Genomic DNA, 17,751 nt, shown 5'->3' with positions numbered 1-17,751 from the left:
AACCCCCACCTGCACATCTGCTCTTTCTGTCCTGGCACAGGCCCTCATCATTTCTTGCCTTTACTACTGCAGTAGCATCCTTGCTCACCTGTCCCTTGCTCTAGTCTTTTCTCCCTGCAGCCGCAATGATGGTTTCAAAGAACACAAATGTGATCAGGCCATTCCCTTGCTTAGAAAGCTTCAGTGTATCCCCATCACTTGGAGGGTAAATTCTAAGTCCTTAGTCAAGCCCCTGCTTATATCAGCCTCAAATCCCGATTTGCCCTCCTTTCACCTTACTCTCCAGAAATAGGGAACTGCTCAAAAGCTTTCTGTACTCTTCATTCATTGCTTCTGTGCCTTTGTTTTGTCCTCTCATCTTGGAATGCTATTCTTTTCTTTTTCTAGTAAACACCCACTCAGTTTTTATTGTTACTCAGGAAATTTGCCTATCTCAACCACCGCCATCATCTCTCCAATTGCCCCTTATGTGTGCCTCATAATATGCCATTCAAAGCTCTTTTGTTTTACTGAGAGAAGGTTGTATTACCTGTATGACTGAATCTATTTTCCATCTAGACTGAGAGATCTTTGAGTGGATAATTTTACTAAATTTCTGTATTCCTAATGTCTAGCACAGTACCTGATATACACTGAGTGGCCAGATTATTATGATCTCTGAACACATAATAATCTGGCCACTCAGAGTGTGTGTGTGTGTGTGTGTGTGTGTGTGTATTAGAGGACCGGTGCATGAATTCGTGCATGGGTGGGGTCCGGCCAGCCTGGCTAGGGGGAGGGGACATGGGCGGTTGGCCAGCCTGCCTGCTGGTTGAACTCCTGGTCAAGGGGACAATTTGCATATTAGCCTTTTATTATATAGGATATGCACTGAGTGGCCAGATTATTATGCGTTCAGAGATCATAATAATCTGGCCACTCAGTGTATAGTAAGTAGTCAGTAATAATTTGTTGAATGGTGAATAAATGTCCTGTGTGGTGTGCATATTCAAGATTAAATGTTAAGATTTTTGTATTTGGTTGGTAGTAGTCATGCAAAAAACATGGGCTACTTAATATTATTTTATGCAATTAAATTCTTTGTAATTATTTCTAAGCCTATATTACCTACACATACTTTCCCAGGTAAATGTTTTTATTTGGGGTGATGGAATTTTTGCATGTCTTTGTGCTCTTGCCTCAGATTGTAACATATTAATGCCATTTTCCATCAGAAATTTATCTTAACATATGGATTTTTTCTAAGAAATATGAAAAGATTTTTCTTTTGTGATATATAAAGGAAATAAATTTATAGGAAAATATTATGTGAGTGGATAGCACTTCTAAAACTTTAAAGTGCTTATGAATCACATGGGAGCTTATTGAAATACAGGTTCTAATTAACTAGGTTTTGGGTGAGGCCTGAGATTCTGCCTTTCTAACAAGTTCTCAGAGGATGCTGCTGCTGCTGGTTCAGAGACCACACGTTGAGTAGCAAGATGGTAGACCGTATTTTCCAGATTTTCTTTAGCAGTTGATCAAAACAATTTTCAGTTTTCTTTGTATATGTCTAAATTATCATTCATGTTTTAATTTCATTTTTCATCTTTTTATTTTTATATTTTAGCAAGACAGTGATAATGCTAACATGTCACCACAATCTCCAGTATCATCTGAGGTACAAGTTCTGTTTTTATATGTGTACATAGGTTTCTTTCTTGTCTCTTCTCTCTAACCTCACCTTTTTTTTTTACAATGTAATTTATTCACCCATAATTTAGAAAGGCATCTAGGTTTATTTGTATAAACCTAGCCTATAAAGAATTCTAAGAACACCACCATATTTTTGTACAAATATTCATAATAAATATAACAAGTTACTCATTGGGAAATGCTTATGGATCAGAGAAAAGCATTCAATATATAAAATTTTTATTTTGTATAATTAACCATATTTTGAAATAAATTATAGAAACAGCTTTAAAGTTTGAAATGTGCAAAGTACTTCAGCATTGTGCAATGACCTTTGGTTTTTCCCATAGCCAATTAGGTCTGAAAGCAATGCAAGAGAAACTTCCTTTTTCCACGAGAAACATCCCTGCAGTGGGTTGTTCCTATCGACAGGAGGATACACATTTCCTAACATCATAGACTGGAGTTGCATGGGGAGAATGGGTAGATGAAAGTGTGTGAGATCTCAACCAAATACTCTAGTGGTTTGAATGGTTGATTCTAATTTAGATAAACCTATTGCTTTACAACAAGATATGTTTTTAAAATTCCAAAAAGTATATCTTCTACTTCAGATTACTTTATTTAGTATTCTAAACATGTTTTGGCATTAGTAAATAAATGATCATGCACTTATTTGATGAATTCAGGACTTTGTCTAAATGTTTGGATGATCCAAATTCACCATATAACTTTGGTTAATTAGGTAGTATTTTTTTATATAGTTAGTGTTAAATATTTTTTTAAAGCTAGGATTATTTGTTGTTTTGGATGAATTGAATTGTAAAACTTTTAAATAGACTTGGACATTAGTTTTATAAACATGTTTCTAAATTATTTATGATAGGTAAAATGGTTTACATTGTTTTGGGAAACAATTTAAATTAGTATATCCTAAAATTAGTCTTTGTCATATGCTTTTGTAAGTCTTTTACTTTCAGTTATAACAAATGTAAGCATATAATTGACTACTTATTTGCCTGATTGCTTTGTGATTTTATGATCGATGCTTACAGGGAGAGTATTAGTGCCAGTTTTCTCAAGTAAATTATATTGTTTATATAATACATTTTGCTTGCATTTGGATAAATAAAATTTTGTCTGGGAATTCATAATATTTTAACCAAAAGAATAATAGTCATAATATTTTAACCAAAAGAATGAAGGTAAACTGTGAGGTTTGTGAGCAAGTTCAACTGACATTCAGCTTGAACTATATATCACATGTTAATCATAAAATCCACAGAATCAGCAGAATTCTGGTTGCTTCAATTTCATGTGTGAAAGGAAAATGATAAAAGATATATTGGTATAATACTTTACTACGAACAAAGGCTTGCCTATACATTTGAACCTAAGAGCAATCCCATGAGCTGGGTATTAGCCTCATCATTTTACAGCTGAAGAGACTGATAACTTTGCCCAAAGACTCCAGTCAATAAATGGTAGAGAAGTGACTGAAACCCAGACTCTATATACATCACAGTTGTTGCACAGATTAAATAAGATGCTCCTAAAATTACCTTATCTTACCACTTTACATTTACAAAGTGCTTTTTGTTAGTTATCTCAGTTAATCTTCACAACACCCTATTTTAAAGATGAAGAAACAGTCAACAGAAATGAAATGTTTTGCTTAAGACTTAGCTTAAGCTTTCTGACTCCAAGTTCAGATTTTTTTTTAATTTAATAAATCTTCATTGTTCAGATTATTACAATTGTTTCTCCCTTTTCCCCCCATAGCTCCCCTCCACCCGGTTCCCACCCCACCCTTTGCCCTTACCTCCCCCACACTGTCCTCATCCATAGGTGTACAATTTTTGTCTAGTCTCTTCCTGAACCCCCATTCCCCTTTCCCCCTGAGAATTATCAGTCCACTCCCTTTCTAAGCCCCTGATTCTATTATATTCACCAGTTTATTCTGTTGCTCAGATTTTTAATTCACTTGATTTTTAGGTTCACTTGTTGATAGACATGTATTTGTTGTTCATAATTTTTCTCTTTATTTTTTCTTCTTCCTCTTCTTTAAGAATACCTTTCAGCATTTCATATAATACTGGTTTGGTGGTGATGAACTCCTTTAGCTTTTTCTTATCTGTGAAGCTCTTTATCTGCCCTTCAATTCTGAATGATAGCTTTGCTGGGTAGAGTAATCTTGGTTGTAGGTTCTTGCTATTCATCACATTGAAAATTTCTTGCCACTCCCGTCTGGCCTGCATAGTTTCTGTTGAGAAATCAGCTGACAGTCGTATGGGTGCTCCCTTGTAGGTAACTAACTGTTTTTCTCTTGCTGCTTTTAATATTCTCTCTTTGTCTTTTGCTCTTGGCATTTTAATTATGATGTGTCTTGGTGTGGTCCTCTTTGGATTCCTTTTGTTTGGGGTTCTGTGGGCTTCCTGGACTTGTAAGTCTATTTCTTTCACCAGGTGGGGGAAGTTTTCAGTCATTATTTCTTCCAATAGGTTTTCAGTATCTTGCTCTCTCTCTTCTTCTGGCACCCCCATAATTCTGATGTTGGTACGCTTGAGGTTGTCCCAGAGGATTCTTACACTATCTTCAACTTTTTGGATTCTTTTTTCTTTTTTTGCTTTTCCGGTTGAGTGTTTTTTGCTTCTTTGTATTTCAAATCTTTGACTTGATTCTTGCATTCCTCTAGTCTGCTGTTGGGTCTCTGTATAATATTTTTCATTTCAGTCAGTGTATGTTTAATTTCTAGTTGGTCCTTTTTCATATCTTCGAGGGTCTCGTTATATTTATTGGCCTTTTCTAGGATATTCTTAAAAAGCCTTATAACCGTGGTTTGAATTCTATATCCAGTCGTTTGTTTTCCTCCATTTCTTTGTTTGTGATCTGTTTCTTCATCTCCCCATTTTTCACTGCTTCCCTGAGTTGGTAGGGTAGCTTTGTGTGCTAGGTTTCCTATATGGCCCAGTGGGTCAGCCTTCCCAGTTAACCTGAGGTGGACACTCTTGGTGCACCCCTTTGTGGACTGTGTGTACAGCCTTATTGTAGTTAAGTCTTGATTGTTGTTGGTATCACTGGAAGGAATTGACCTGCAGTCCAGTTGGCTGTGAGGATCAGCTGTGTCTATGCTGGGACAAGTTTGGTGCTGGAGACAGCCTTATAGGATTAGCCTTGCCAGATTACAAAAGCCTCTGTGCTCTGCTTGGAAGGGGTGGAGTCTCAGGGCGGAGCAGACAGTCTTGGCTTCCAATCAGCCCAGCCCTTGCGTGCGAGTCTCCAGACCTCTGCCTTCCCTGGTTCCCGAGTTTCCGCCTTACAGTCCAGATTTCCCCCATAAGAGTGTAGGTCCCCACGGGCTCGCCTGGAACTACGGTTCAGTGCAGTCGGAACTGGGGTTCAGTGCAGTCAGGAGCTTCTGACTCCCTTCCTCTAGGGATAGCCTGTGGTAACCTCCGCAGTCAGTCTTTGTGCACACTCGCGCCTCCAGACCCCTGCCACCGTGGCTCCCCTGAGTCTCCGAGTCTCTGTGTGCCTTTCTCTCTACGTGACAGTCCAAACTCCCCCTGTATGAGCCTGGGTCCACAGGGTTTCGGCCAGAACTGAGGTTCAGTGCAGTCAGAACTGGGGTTCAGTGCAGTCGGGGGCTTCCTTCCCCCTCCCACTAGAGAAAGACAGCCAGGCACTCCGCCGCCCTTCCTCTCTACGCTCGCGTGTTTCTGTACCTCAGCTCTTTGCTGCTCCTTCTCCGTGAGCTTTCCTCTTTCCTTCTAGTTGTAGGATTTTCACTCAGCCAGCCTTCCTGTGGTTCTGGATGGTGTCCGTTCTGTCTTTTAATTGTAGTTTTGAAATTATTGTGCAGGGCAGCAGTTTAGGTGCTTACCTATGCCGCCATCTTCCCAAGTTCAGATTTTTAAAAGTATGCCACAGTTCTTTACAAGCAGTAACTGTGTGAAAGCACTTTGAAGCAATGTACATTCTAATAGAAGACATAATAATTTATCATCTATCATTCTGCAACTCCTGTTAGTATGAATGTGTAGATTTGCCTCATATTATCCACTAAGTTTCAAGTCCATGGTGGATACTGTGTAAATGTCGCTAATTTCACTTATCTTTTCTTTTTCTTTTTTTCTTTTCTTTTTTTAAATTTCTTTATTGATTAAGGTATCACATATTTGTCCTCATACCCCCATTCCCATCCCAAACCCCTCCCCACTCATGCCCCCACCCCCCTGTTGTCCGTGACCACTGGTTAGGCTTATATGCATGCATACAAGTCCTTTGGTTGATCTCTTCCCCTTACCTGCACCCTCCCCTACCTTCCCTCTGAGGTTTGACAGTCTGATTGATGCTTCCCTGTCTCCGGGTCTGTTTTTGTTCATCAGTTTATGTTGTTCATTATTTCCCCTAGATGAGTGAGATCATGTGATACTAGAAATGCACTTATAAGAACTGAAAATGAGACAAGCAATAATGGTTATGCTGAGAGGCAAATGAGTCAGTCTGTAGTGAGTTTCTTTCTGGGCCAACAGTTCTTTTGAGTCCCAATTTCAATGTCAAAGAGTTCCTTATGTGTACATGTCAGCAATAATATTTCAGTTCTGGATGGTAGACAAATGGTGGTAATGCAGGTCCGACCCTCTCTGGTTTGGTCCTGGGCAATCTGCAGTGATGCACAGCTGCTGACTGTTATTATGGCAAGGCGTCCTCAGCGTCTTCCATCTCTGGACTGTTTCTCATCTTGTCTTCGTAGTTGGAGCAGACCTGTCAATTCCTCTCTGTTGCAGGAATCCACATGGTCTTGGAAGTGTTTTCTGTAAATATACAAACATATTCTCGACCAAAAGTTAATAAAGGAATCCTTTCTATAAATTTGACTTGGGATCCTTTTTCATTTTTTTGCCCAAACGATTTTCCTTTGGCTTGTTTTGACACCATGTGTGTTTTTCATGGGTGTCTTGCTGTTAGCATTTCAAATGAAAGTTAATTTTCTAAAGTAAAAATTTTCTAGATGTAATTTACTTACAGGATATTTTTCCTTACATGATATTCTTCTACTATCCCCCCTTTTTTATTTAAATATTAGGAGGCTTTTGGAAATTTTATAATGTAGTCTTGATAGCTTTTAAATTTTAATTTTTTGCACTAAAATATGACTGCTTTAGGTTCATTACATGTTACACAATTTTACCATGAGATGAACTACTAATACAAATTTTAGTTAACACTTTAGGAACAGCTTTTTGTCCAGTACCATTAATTTTTCTAGAATATTTGCTTATTTCAATTAGCCAATTTAAATTAGTCTGAGAACTTAACTACTATTTTCTGTCAAATTTAATACTCTAACAACAATCTTATTTTACCCTGTAAATATTAGTGGAAAGGATTATTTGCCTTCTTGAGTAGGCCCTGAGCATTCCTAGTGCTAGGCTGGATTTAGATATCAAAAATCCACTTCCCCACACCATGGGTACAAGACAACTCAAACAAGTCTTGTTGCAGTGAGAGGGCAGCTGCTGTCGGCCAAGTCTCTGTCTGTTACCTGGGTCCCGATTTGAGCTGGCCATGGGAAGTGAAGCAGCCATGAGGGCAGGAGACCTCCCTCAGAAGGGGTGAGGGTTCAGGCCCCTGCAAAGTTGGGGGAGTGAGGGTCTGTGCACCACCTCTGTTGACCCCCTAGTTCTCTCCTGATGGCCCCTCTGCGACTGTGCCTGTCTTAGGTTGTTCCTTCCCTGAGGAATCTTACCCGTCTCTGGCTAACCAGCCATCCTCCAGGGCCAAGCAGGGTGATGTGAGGTTCAGTTCTATCTCCTTGGTAGCCTATGTCCCTGTGGCCTCCGCACCCAGCACCTGCCTTGGGATCCCCTCGCCTGCTGGTGAGACCCTGGCACTGATCACATATCTTGGGGAATCCAGGTTTCTTCTCCAGGGAGGGCCCAGCTCACCCCACTGGGCGAGAGACAGATCCATGGTACCAGCCACCATGAGGCTTCAACCTCCGCATGAACAGAAAGCTCAGGCAACAGCTGTGGGCAATTGGATTGTGAGACGAGGGTCCCTCTTGGCCAAAAGGGCAAGAGGGGCCAATATAGAATGCTCAGGTGCCTTCCCAGGGGGCCCTCTACACAGTGGAAGGGGTTAAATCCTTTCATGTCCTTTTTAAATTGCTGCCAGACATTGGGGGGTGGGCTGTAAGAGATCAACCGAAGGACTTGTACGCATGCATATAAGCATAACCAATGGATACAAGACACTGGGAGGGGGGCAGGTAAAGGCATGTACTGGGGGGTAGGGGAGGCTGGGGGGGAGTTCAATGGGGGAAAAAAAAGGAGACATATGTACTACTATTTGTAATACTTCAAACAATAAAAAATAAAAAAAATAAAAAAAATCAAAGAATTAGTTTTAAGTTTTGTTGGGATAATTGTACATTATGCTGTTGTAATTCTAAAATATCAAGAGATGTGTTACCTTTGTCTCCAAGCACCAAAAAGATAATTTTTTTATGGATTCCCAAGGGTGTGAGGTACTATTATAGGTGAAGGGGGTAATACAAATCTGGGAAAAATTATAATGACATTGTAGAATAATATCATGTAAGGATATTCTTTGCTCCAGGCCATGGCAATTCCATTTCAAACTGGCTGTCAGTTTCTTTTTGTATAGACAAGGTCTTAGTTACATTTTCTGCACCTCTCCCAGGAACAAGTAGTGATAGTCCGTTCCTTTGGTGTCCACGCAAGCCAGAAACCTCTCTTTAAGTTTACACGCAAAGGAGCAGTGGTTTGATTTTGTGTCATCCAAAGGGAAGCTGGGTGGCGACCCCTGTGTAATTATACTTCCTTGCCCCACCCATGGTCCTCCTGGATGACCAAGGTGTTTGGTATTATTGGTGACTACATTAGGCGGGGGATCAGCCCACGTAAGGGCTCTTACCCATGAAGGGTCAGGAACATAAGTCCAAAATACTTCCCCATTTTCCCCAGGTAATATTACCGTACAGCTGATGACTGCTAGCAAGGCAAGAAAGACGTTCTCAGGCATTCTGGGGTTCTGGTTGCCTCACAATTTCTTTTCTATTTCATTATTTATTTATTTATTATTATTATTATTATTATTATTATTATTTTACATATGTGTCCTTATTCGCCCATTACCCCCTACCCCCCAATCATGCCCCATCCCCTGTTGTCTGTGTCCATTGATTAGGGTCATATGCATGCACACAAGTCCCTTGGTTGATCTCTCCCCCTTACTCCCACCAACCCCCTGCTTCCCTGAGGTTTGAGGTTCTGATCAACGTTTCTCAGTCTCTGGATCTGTTCTTGTTCATCAGTCTATGCCGTTCATTATATTCCACAAATGAGTGAGATCATGTGATATTTTTCTATCTCTGCCTGGCTTATTTCACTTAGCATAATGCTCTCCATCTCCATCCATGTTGTTGCAAATGGTAGGAACTCCTTTTTTACCGCAGCATAGTATTCCATTGTGTAGATGTACCACAGTTTTTTAATCCACTCATCTGCTGATGGGCATCTAGGCTGTTTCCAAATCTTAGCTATGGTGAATTGTGCTGTTATGAACATAGGGGTGCATATAACGTTTCTGATTGGTGTTTCTAGTTTCTTGGGATATATTCCTAGAAGTGGGATCACTGGGTCAAATGGGAGTTCCATTTTTAGTTTTTTGAGGAAACTCCATAATGTTCTCCACAGTGGCTGCACCAGTCTGCATTCCCACCAGCAGTGCACGAGGGTTCCTTTTTCTCCACATCCTCGCCAACATTTGTCGTTTGTTGATTTGTTGATGATAGCCATTCTGACAGGTGTAAGATGGTACAGCATTGTTGTTTTGATTTGCATCTCTCAGATAATTAGTGACTTTGAGCAGGTTTTCATATGTCTCTTAGCCTTCCTTCTGTCTTCTTTCGAAAAGTGTCTATTTAGATCAGTTGCCCATTTTTTGATTGGGTTGTTTATCTTCTTTTTGTTAAGTTGTATGAGTTCTCTGTAAATGTTGGAGATTAAACCCTTATCGTTGATATCATTGGCAAATATGTTCTCCCATGCAGTGGGCTTTCCTGTTGTTTTATTGATGGTTTCCCTTGCTCTGCAAAAGCTTTTTATTTTGATGTAGTCCCATTTGTTTATTTTCTCTTTAGTTTCCATTGCCCTAGGACCAGTATCAGTGAAGAAGTTCCTTCGGCATATGTCTGAGATTTTTCTGCCTGTGGATTCCTCTAGTATTTTTATGGTTTCCCATCTTATATTTAAGTCCTGTATCCATTTTGAGTTTATTTTTGTGTATGGTGAAAGTTGGTGATGCAGTTTCATTTTTTTGCATGTATCTGTCCAATTTTCCCAACACCATTTGTTAAAGAGACTGTCTTGACTCCATTGTATGTTCATGCCTCCTTTGTCAAATATTAATTGGGCATAGTGGTTTGGGTCGATTTCTGGGTTCTCTATTCTATTCAATTGATCTATATGTCTGTTCTTGTGCCAGTACCAGGCTGTTTTAAGAACAGTGGCTTTGTAATACAGTTTGATATATGGTATTGAGATTCCCCCCTACTTTGTTCTTCTTTCTCAGGATTGCTGCAGCTATTCAGGGTCTTTTTTTTATTCCAGATGAATTTTTTGAAGATTCGTTCTAGGTCTGTGAAATATGCCGTTGGTATTTTAATGGGAAGTGCATTGAATTTATAGATTGCTTTGGGTAGATGGACATTTTGATGATGTTGATTCTACCAATCTATGAACATAGTATATTCTTCCATCTATTTATGTCTTCCTCTATCTCTTTTTTCAGTGTCATGTAGTTTTCCGCATATAGGTCTTTTACCTCCTTAGTTAAGTTTATTCCTAGGTATCTTAATTTTTTGGAGCCAATGGTAAGTAGGATTGCTTTTTTAGTCTCTCTTTCTGTAAGTTCGTTAATAGCATATAGAAATGCCATAGATTTCTTGCCATTAATTTTGTATCCTGCTACAATGCCAAATTCATTTATTAAGTCTAATAATTTTTTGATGGAGTCTTTTCCTTGTACAGTATCATGTCATCTGTGAATAAGGACAGTTTTACTTATTCTTTTCCAATTTGGATGCCTTTTATTTCTTCTTCTTGTCTGATCGCAATGGCTAGTATGTCCAGTACTATGTTGAACATGAGTGGTGAGAGTGGGCATCCCTATCTTGTTCCTTTTCTTAGGGGAAATGGTTTTCAGTTTTTGCCCACTGAGTATGATGTTGGCTGTGGGTTTGTCATATATGGCTTTTATTGTGTTGAGGTATGATCCTTCTATTCCCATCCTTGTTGAGAGTTTTTATCAAGAAAGTGTGTTGGATTTTGTCATATGCTTTTTCTGCATCAATTGCTATGACTATATGATTTTTATCTCTCAATTTATTTATGTGATGTATCATGTTTATTGATTTGCGAATATTGTGCCATCCTTGCATCACAGGGAAAAATCCTACTTGGTCATGCTGTATGATCTTTCTGATGTACTACTGGATCCGATTTGCTAGAATTTTTTTGTGGATTTGGCATCTATGTTCATGAGGGATATTGGCCTGTAATTCTCTTTCATTGTGTTATCTTTATCTGGTTTTGGTATTAGGGTGATGCTGGCTTCATAGAATGAGCTTGGAAGTGTTCCTTCATCTTGAATTTTCTGGAATAGTCTGCAGAGGATAGGTTTTAGTCCTTCCTTGAATGTTTGGTAAAATTCCCCTGTGAAGCCATCTTGCCCTGGACTTTTGTTTGCTGGAATCTTTTTGATAACTGCTTCAATTTCTTCTATAGTTATCAGCCTATTGAGATTTTTAGAGTCTTCCTGAGTAAGTTTTGGAAGGTTGTATTTTTCTAGGAATGTGTCCATTTCCTCCAGGTTGTCTAGTTTGTTAGAATAGAGTTGTTCATAGTATTTTTTAACAATCCTTTGTATTTCTGTGGGGTCTGTTGTTATTTCACCTCTTTCATTTCTGATTTTGTTTATTTGGGTCCTCTCTCTTTGCTTCTTGGTGAGCCTGGCTAGAGGTTCATCAATGTTGTTAATCTTTTCAAAGAACCAGCTCTTGGTTTTCTTGATCTTTTGTATTGTGTTTTTGGTCTCTCTGTCATTCATTTCTGCTCTGATCTTTATTATTTCCTTCCTTCTGCTCACTGTGGGCTTTTCTTGTTGCTCTCTTTCTAATTCTTTGAGTTGAGTTAGATGGTTTATTACCATTTTTTCTTGTTTTTTGAGGTAGGCCTGTAGAGCTATAAACTTCCCTCTCAGGACTGCTTTCATTATGTCCCATAGGATTTGCTATGTTGTGTTTTTATTGTCATTAGTCTCCAGGATGTTTTTAATTTCTTCTTTGATCTCATTGATAACCCAATCATTGTTTAGTAGCATGCTATTCAGCTTCCAAGTGTTTGAATATTTGGGAATGTTTTTATTGTAGTTTATTTCCAATATTATGCCATTGTGGCCTGAGAAAATGCTTGATATGATTTCAATCTTCTTGAATTTGAGGAGACTTTGCTTGTTACACAATATGTGGTCTATTTTTGAAAATGTCCCATGTGCACTTGAAAAGAACGTATATTCCATGGCTTTGGGGTGAAATGCTCTGAAGATGTCAATTAGGTCCATCAGATCTAGTGTGTCATTTAGGATTGCTGTTTCTTTGCTGATTTTTTGTCTAGAGGATTTATCCAGTGATGTCATTGGTGTATTAAAGTCTCCTACTATGATTGTATTGTTGTTGATTTCTCCCTTGATATCCTCCAGGAGTTTTTTTATGTATTTGGGTGCTCCTGCATTGGGTGCATATATGTTTGCCAGAGGTATATCTTCTTGTTGAATTGCTCTCTTTAGTATTATGTAGTGGCCTTCCTTATCTCTTTTTATGGCCTTTACTTTGAGGTCTATTTTATCAGATATAAGTATTGCAACCCCAGCTTTTTTCTCATTTCCATTTGCCTGAAAAATGTTTTTCCATCCCTTTGCTCTCAGTCTGTGTGAATCCTTTGCTCTGAGGTGGGTCTCTTGTAGACAGCAAATATATGGTTCATGTTTTCGTATCCATTTAGCTACCCTATGTCTTTTGATTGGTGCATTTAATCCATTTACATTTAATGTTATTATTGACAAGTACATGCTTGTTGTCATATTTTTCCTTAGTGTTTGTGTTTCTTCTTGCCTTTGTCTTTCTTCTTTTTACAGCAGTCCCTTTAGCATTTCTTGCATTGCTGGCTTGGTAGTGATAAACTCTCTTAGCCCTTTTTTTTCTGTGAAGCTCCTGATTCCACCTTAAATTTTGAATGATAGCCTTGCTGGGTATAGTATTCTTGGATTCAGTCCCTTGCTTTGCATCACTTTGTATATTTCATTCCATTCCCTCTGGCCTGGTGTGTTTCTGTTGAGAAATCAATTGATATTCTAATAGGAGATCCCTTGTAGGTAACTTTCTGTCTCTCTCTGGCAGCCTTTAAGATTCTTACTTTGTCTTTGGTGTTCGCCCATCTAATTATCATGTGTCTTGGTGTCGGTCTTTTGGGGTTCAACTTGTTTGGGACTTTATCTACTTCTTGGACTTGCATGGTTTTTTTCTTGCCAGTATCAGGGAAGTTTTCCGTCATTATTTCTTCAAACAGGTTTTCTATTCCTTGCTTCTCTTCCTCTCCTTCTGGTATCCCTATTAAGCGAATGTTGTTTTGTTTTGTGTTGTCCCAAAGCTCCCTTAGGCTCTCCTCTTGCTTTTTAAGTCTTCTTTCCAGTTGCTGCTGTGTTTGTGTGTTTTTTCCTACCTTGTCTTCTAATTTGCTGATGCGGTCCTCAGCCTCTTCCAGTCTACTGTTTAGGCCTTCCATTGTGTTATTTATTGCAGCTATGTCGTTCTTCATCTCCTATTGGTTTCTTTTCATGTTGGTGACATTCTTATTCAGCTCCTTATAGTTCTCATTGAGTTGTGTGTATTTGTCATTGAGTTGTGTGTATTTGTCATCCAGCCATTTAAACATCCTTATAACCATTACTCTGAATTCTATCTCTGATAAGCTGCTAGCCTCAATTTCATTTAACTCCCTTTCTGGTGGTTCCTCTTTTTCTTTCGTTTGGGGATTGCTTCTTTGTCTTCCCATGTTTTCTTGTAATGTTTTAAGTGTAGATCCAATTGCTTTGCTATCCAGGTTCTTTTGGGGATGGTGCTACTGGTGTAATCTCTCAGTTCTCCTGGGCTTGTTAATGTAGTGTAGCTCCCTACTTGAGCTATTTGGTTTCTCTTGATGTAGGCCTGCAAGCTTGAGAGGCACAACTGCAGTGTCTAGAAGTCAGCCGCGTGGATGGGAGTGTCCCAATTTTTGCTGTCTTGCACCCTTAATTGAAATCACACGTGCCCAGCAGGGACTCACAGTGGCATCCAGGAACCTTCTGTTGGGGTGATGGGGCTCAGGGGGCCTGCTCTCTGGAAAGGTGTGACTGTGGTGCCCAGAGTTCTGCAGTATTGGGGTGGGAAGACTCAGTTTTTGCTGTTGCACCTGTGTTGGATATGCGCTTACTCCCAGTGGCAGCTCACAGGAGCACCTTCGGTATGTTTGACAGCAAGGCACACTGAAGGACTCTGAAGGGCCCTGGCAGTGTAGCCACACAATTGAGGTGCCTGTGGGCCGGTATCCAGGATGAGTGTAATTCAAAACTTCTGTTACTGGGGGGGAAGTGCACCCCCGCTTGTTTAAGATCGCACCCAGGGAGAGCTCACAGTGGCTCCCACTAGCTCTCTATTGGTAGATGGGCTCAGGGTGCCTGCCTGTTGGGACTTCACATCTGTGGAGGTACGCTTGCCAGGTGCAGAGTTCTGATACACTCTGAGGGGTCCTGGCACTGCGGTTGAGCTGGGGTGAATGTGGGCAGTTATTCAGGAAGAGGGAATTCAGAATTTCTACTGTGGGGCCACGCGCCCTTGTCTGTGCAGGGGGCTCTCACACCCTCGGGGGCTCTCAGTGGCTCCCAAGCGCTGCCTAAGGAGTGGAGTGCCCTGGCTGCCTGCATGGCTGGAAATGTGCGAACCCAGACTTCTGCCGCTGGGGAGGGCGAGGTTGCACTTACTGCTGCCGAGTGGTGCACCTTTGGAGGTGGAGGTCCCAGGGTCCGCGGGTCTACAGCTGGGGTAGCAGGATTCTGGAGTGGCTGCTGGGTCGCAGGGCAGTTCCAAGGCTGTCTGGTTGTTGGTGTTGATGAGTTCCTCTGTCCTGCCAGCCGCCATCTTTTCTGCACTTATCTTTTCATTGATGTTTACTACATTTGGGGGGAGACATTAATTTGTTATTTATTCAAAAGTAATATCTATTTTATACACTTCAATAATTTTATTTTTAATTTTACTTATACTATGAGAGAGAAATATTTAAAGGCTTATGTAATCAGGTCAATTAGCAAATATTTATACATCTTTTAAAAGTGAAATTATCAATTTGAATTGAAATGCATTTGACCTTTTTTGCTTCACCAATCATGAAAAAAATATACTTTTCAAAATTGGAATGGATATGAATAACTACCTTAATTATTTTGAAAGAAAAGAGGTTTTATTTGTTTTCTATTTTTAGGAATATGATAGAACTGATGGTTTTTCACATGGTCCTTTTGGCTTGAAGCCAAGATCAGGTAAATATATATTCTGCATATAAAATTTATTAGTTATATGTGAAACTAGAGTTTCCAAGCTTAAATGGGATTTGATTCCATAGTTTTAAGTACACATCGATTCTTTCCCCTCTCCTAAAAGTAATTTTCTCTTAACCTTATTTGTCTTTCCAATTCCCATTCCCCATTTCTTTCTTCCTCTTTACCTTCAAGCTCCTGAAACCTCAGCTTTTTGCCTTAGATATACTGCAGTCTTATTTCTACTCTACTGTGACTGCTATTAGAATGACCACTCTGCCAGCAGACCAAACACTGTTTGAAATTATAGCACACCATTATATTGTGGTTTTAAAAAGGGATCTTTTCGCATTTGGCAAGCCCAAAAGAAAATGGATCCATGTTACTTGGCAAGGTATTGAATTATAGTTTTTATTCCTGAATAACTTTATTGACCTTCAAGAATAATTTCCTTTTTCTTTAAAGATAATAAAGGCTGATTTATGTTTAATAATTTTTGACCTGGATCATAAGTTTCTAAAAATGTATGTTTAAATAAGAACATATATAGGTGGTAGAAATCGTTACATTTGTCTTCCCTGTTGCTTTCAATTATGCAGATAAGTAGATTTTAATTATATTTGGGAAAAACTATTTAAAATGTATTAATAAGTATTAACGTTTTATGTAATTCTGTATTGATTCTTTTTATCATGCCTCTTTTCCTACCGATGGTTGATCCTTCTTATTAGCTTTGTAATAAGCTAGGAAATTTCTGTTTTTATAGCTTTTAGCCGCTCATCTCGCCAAGAATATGGGGCAGCAGATCCTGGATTTACAATGAGAAGAAAGATGGAACATTTACGGGAAGAAAGAGAGCAAATACGACAACTTCGCAATGTAAGTCAGATTGACCTTTCAGATCTGCTTTGTAGAAATGGGTTTAACTTGAAAAATTAGTAATTTATATATGGATTTTCTTTTCAATGCTCTTTATAAAATTTTGGATTATATCATGATTTGTAATATAAATATAAATATAAATATAAATATATAAGGCATTTAGGTAGAATATTTGTGATTTATACCCATTTCTTTGTAGAATCTCGAATCCAAGTTGAAAGTAATTTTGCCTGATGACATTGGAGCTGCACTGATGGATGGGGTTGTTCTTTGCCATTTAGCCAATCATATAAGGCCACGCTCTGTAGCTAGTATTCATGTGCCATCACCAGCTGTGGTAAGATTTGTCTACAATTTTTTAGTTTTCTAAAGGATGATAGAGCCTCTTGAAACTGTCTTTAAATAATGTCAATTCTGATTAATTTCTGTATAAATATGCCTGAAAATACAACTTTATTTTTCTTACTTTACAGCCTAAACTGAGCATGGCAAAATGTCGAAGAAATGTAGAAAATTTTCTTGATGCTTGTAAAAAGTTGGGTGTCTCACAGGTAATTGTTATTATTCTAACAAAATAATAATTTAAATATTAATTTATTACATGCATACTGGGGTTCTTATTCTTCGCAATAGGAATGAATAATGCTCTTTAAATATGAAAATTATTACCTTCCATAGGTACCTTCTACTGAGTTCCAGCTTTAACTATAACAGCTCTCTAATGAATGTTTTAAAGCTGCTTTGAAAGTCATTTAGAAAACAGCTACATATATGGAAAAATTGACATCATACACATCATTGAATAAACCTAACTTAGTGGCCATATTACAGTTTGGTTTTCATTATTGCTGCTATCATTTTTTCCTGCTGGAGGACATTTGGACTAATTTGCACAATAACAGACTCTGATTGGAAGATCTGTATTCAAGGTGAACAGCGTTTTTATTTTTTAAATATGTTTTTATTGATTTTAGAGAGAGAGGAAGGGAAAGGGATAGAGAGATAGAAACATCCATGAGTGAGAAACATTAATCAACTGCCTCCTGCATGCCCCCTACTGGGGCATGTGCCCTGACTGGGAATCGAACTAGTGTTCTCTTGGATCATGGGTCAGTGCTCCACCACTGAACCACACCAGCCAGGCAAGGTGAACAATGTTTTAAATTTTATTTAACATGTCTAGTTGGAAATCTTAGTAACACTGTGATAATTTATCACTGGACGAAATTTGTAGGAATTGGCTTATGTTTCACATAATAGTTGCAATACTATAAAGTTAACAAAGCTATATTGCCAATGTATAATGAAAATGAATAAGCAAAATATTGTTTTTTGGAAAATCTGATAAGCCTAATGTCAACATGACTGACTTTTGAGAGGACATGACATTGTTAGCAGATCACAATCTAGTTGTGCTTTTTAAAATTTAACTTTTAAAATTATTTTTATTGATACATAACTGATATATAATAACTGTGTAAGTTTAAGATTTATAATGTGTTTATTTGATACGCTTATATAATGAGTTGGGCTTGT

General features: G+C 38.7%; 1 protein-coding gene across 1 annotated transcript in view; it reads left to right on the top strand.

Annotated features, from left to right (window-relative positions):
• Positions 1–17,751, top strand: part of LRCH2 (leucine rich repeats and calponin homology domain containing 2) — a gene marked incomplete at its 5' end in the record, with an annotated part of 196,370 nt that overhangs the window by 170,031 nt on the left and 8,588 nt on the right. Inside the window, 5 exons of the mRNA XM_080653128.1 lie at positions 1,610–1,660; positions 15,279–15,336; positions 16,100–16,212; positions 16,415–16,552; positions 16,689–16,766. Coding sequence (XP_080509254.1) covers positions 1,610–1,660; positions 15,279–15,336; positions 16,100–16,212; positions 16,415–16,552; positions 16,689–16,766 — 438 coding nt within the window. The remainder of the gene's footprint in view (positions 1–1,609; positions 1,661–15,278; positions 15,337–16,099; positions 16,213–16,414; positions 16,553–16,688; positions 16,767–17,751) is intronic.

The sequence above is a fragment of the Plecotus auritus genome (genome assembly GCF_963455305.1).
Source record: "Plecotus auritus genome assembly, chromosome: X".
Taxonomy (NCBI): Eukaryota; Metazoa; Chordata; class Mammalia; order Chiroptera; family Vespertilionidae; genus Plecotus; species Plecotus auritus.
This window is presented reverse-complemented; position numbering and strand designations above follow the sequence as displayed.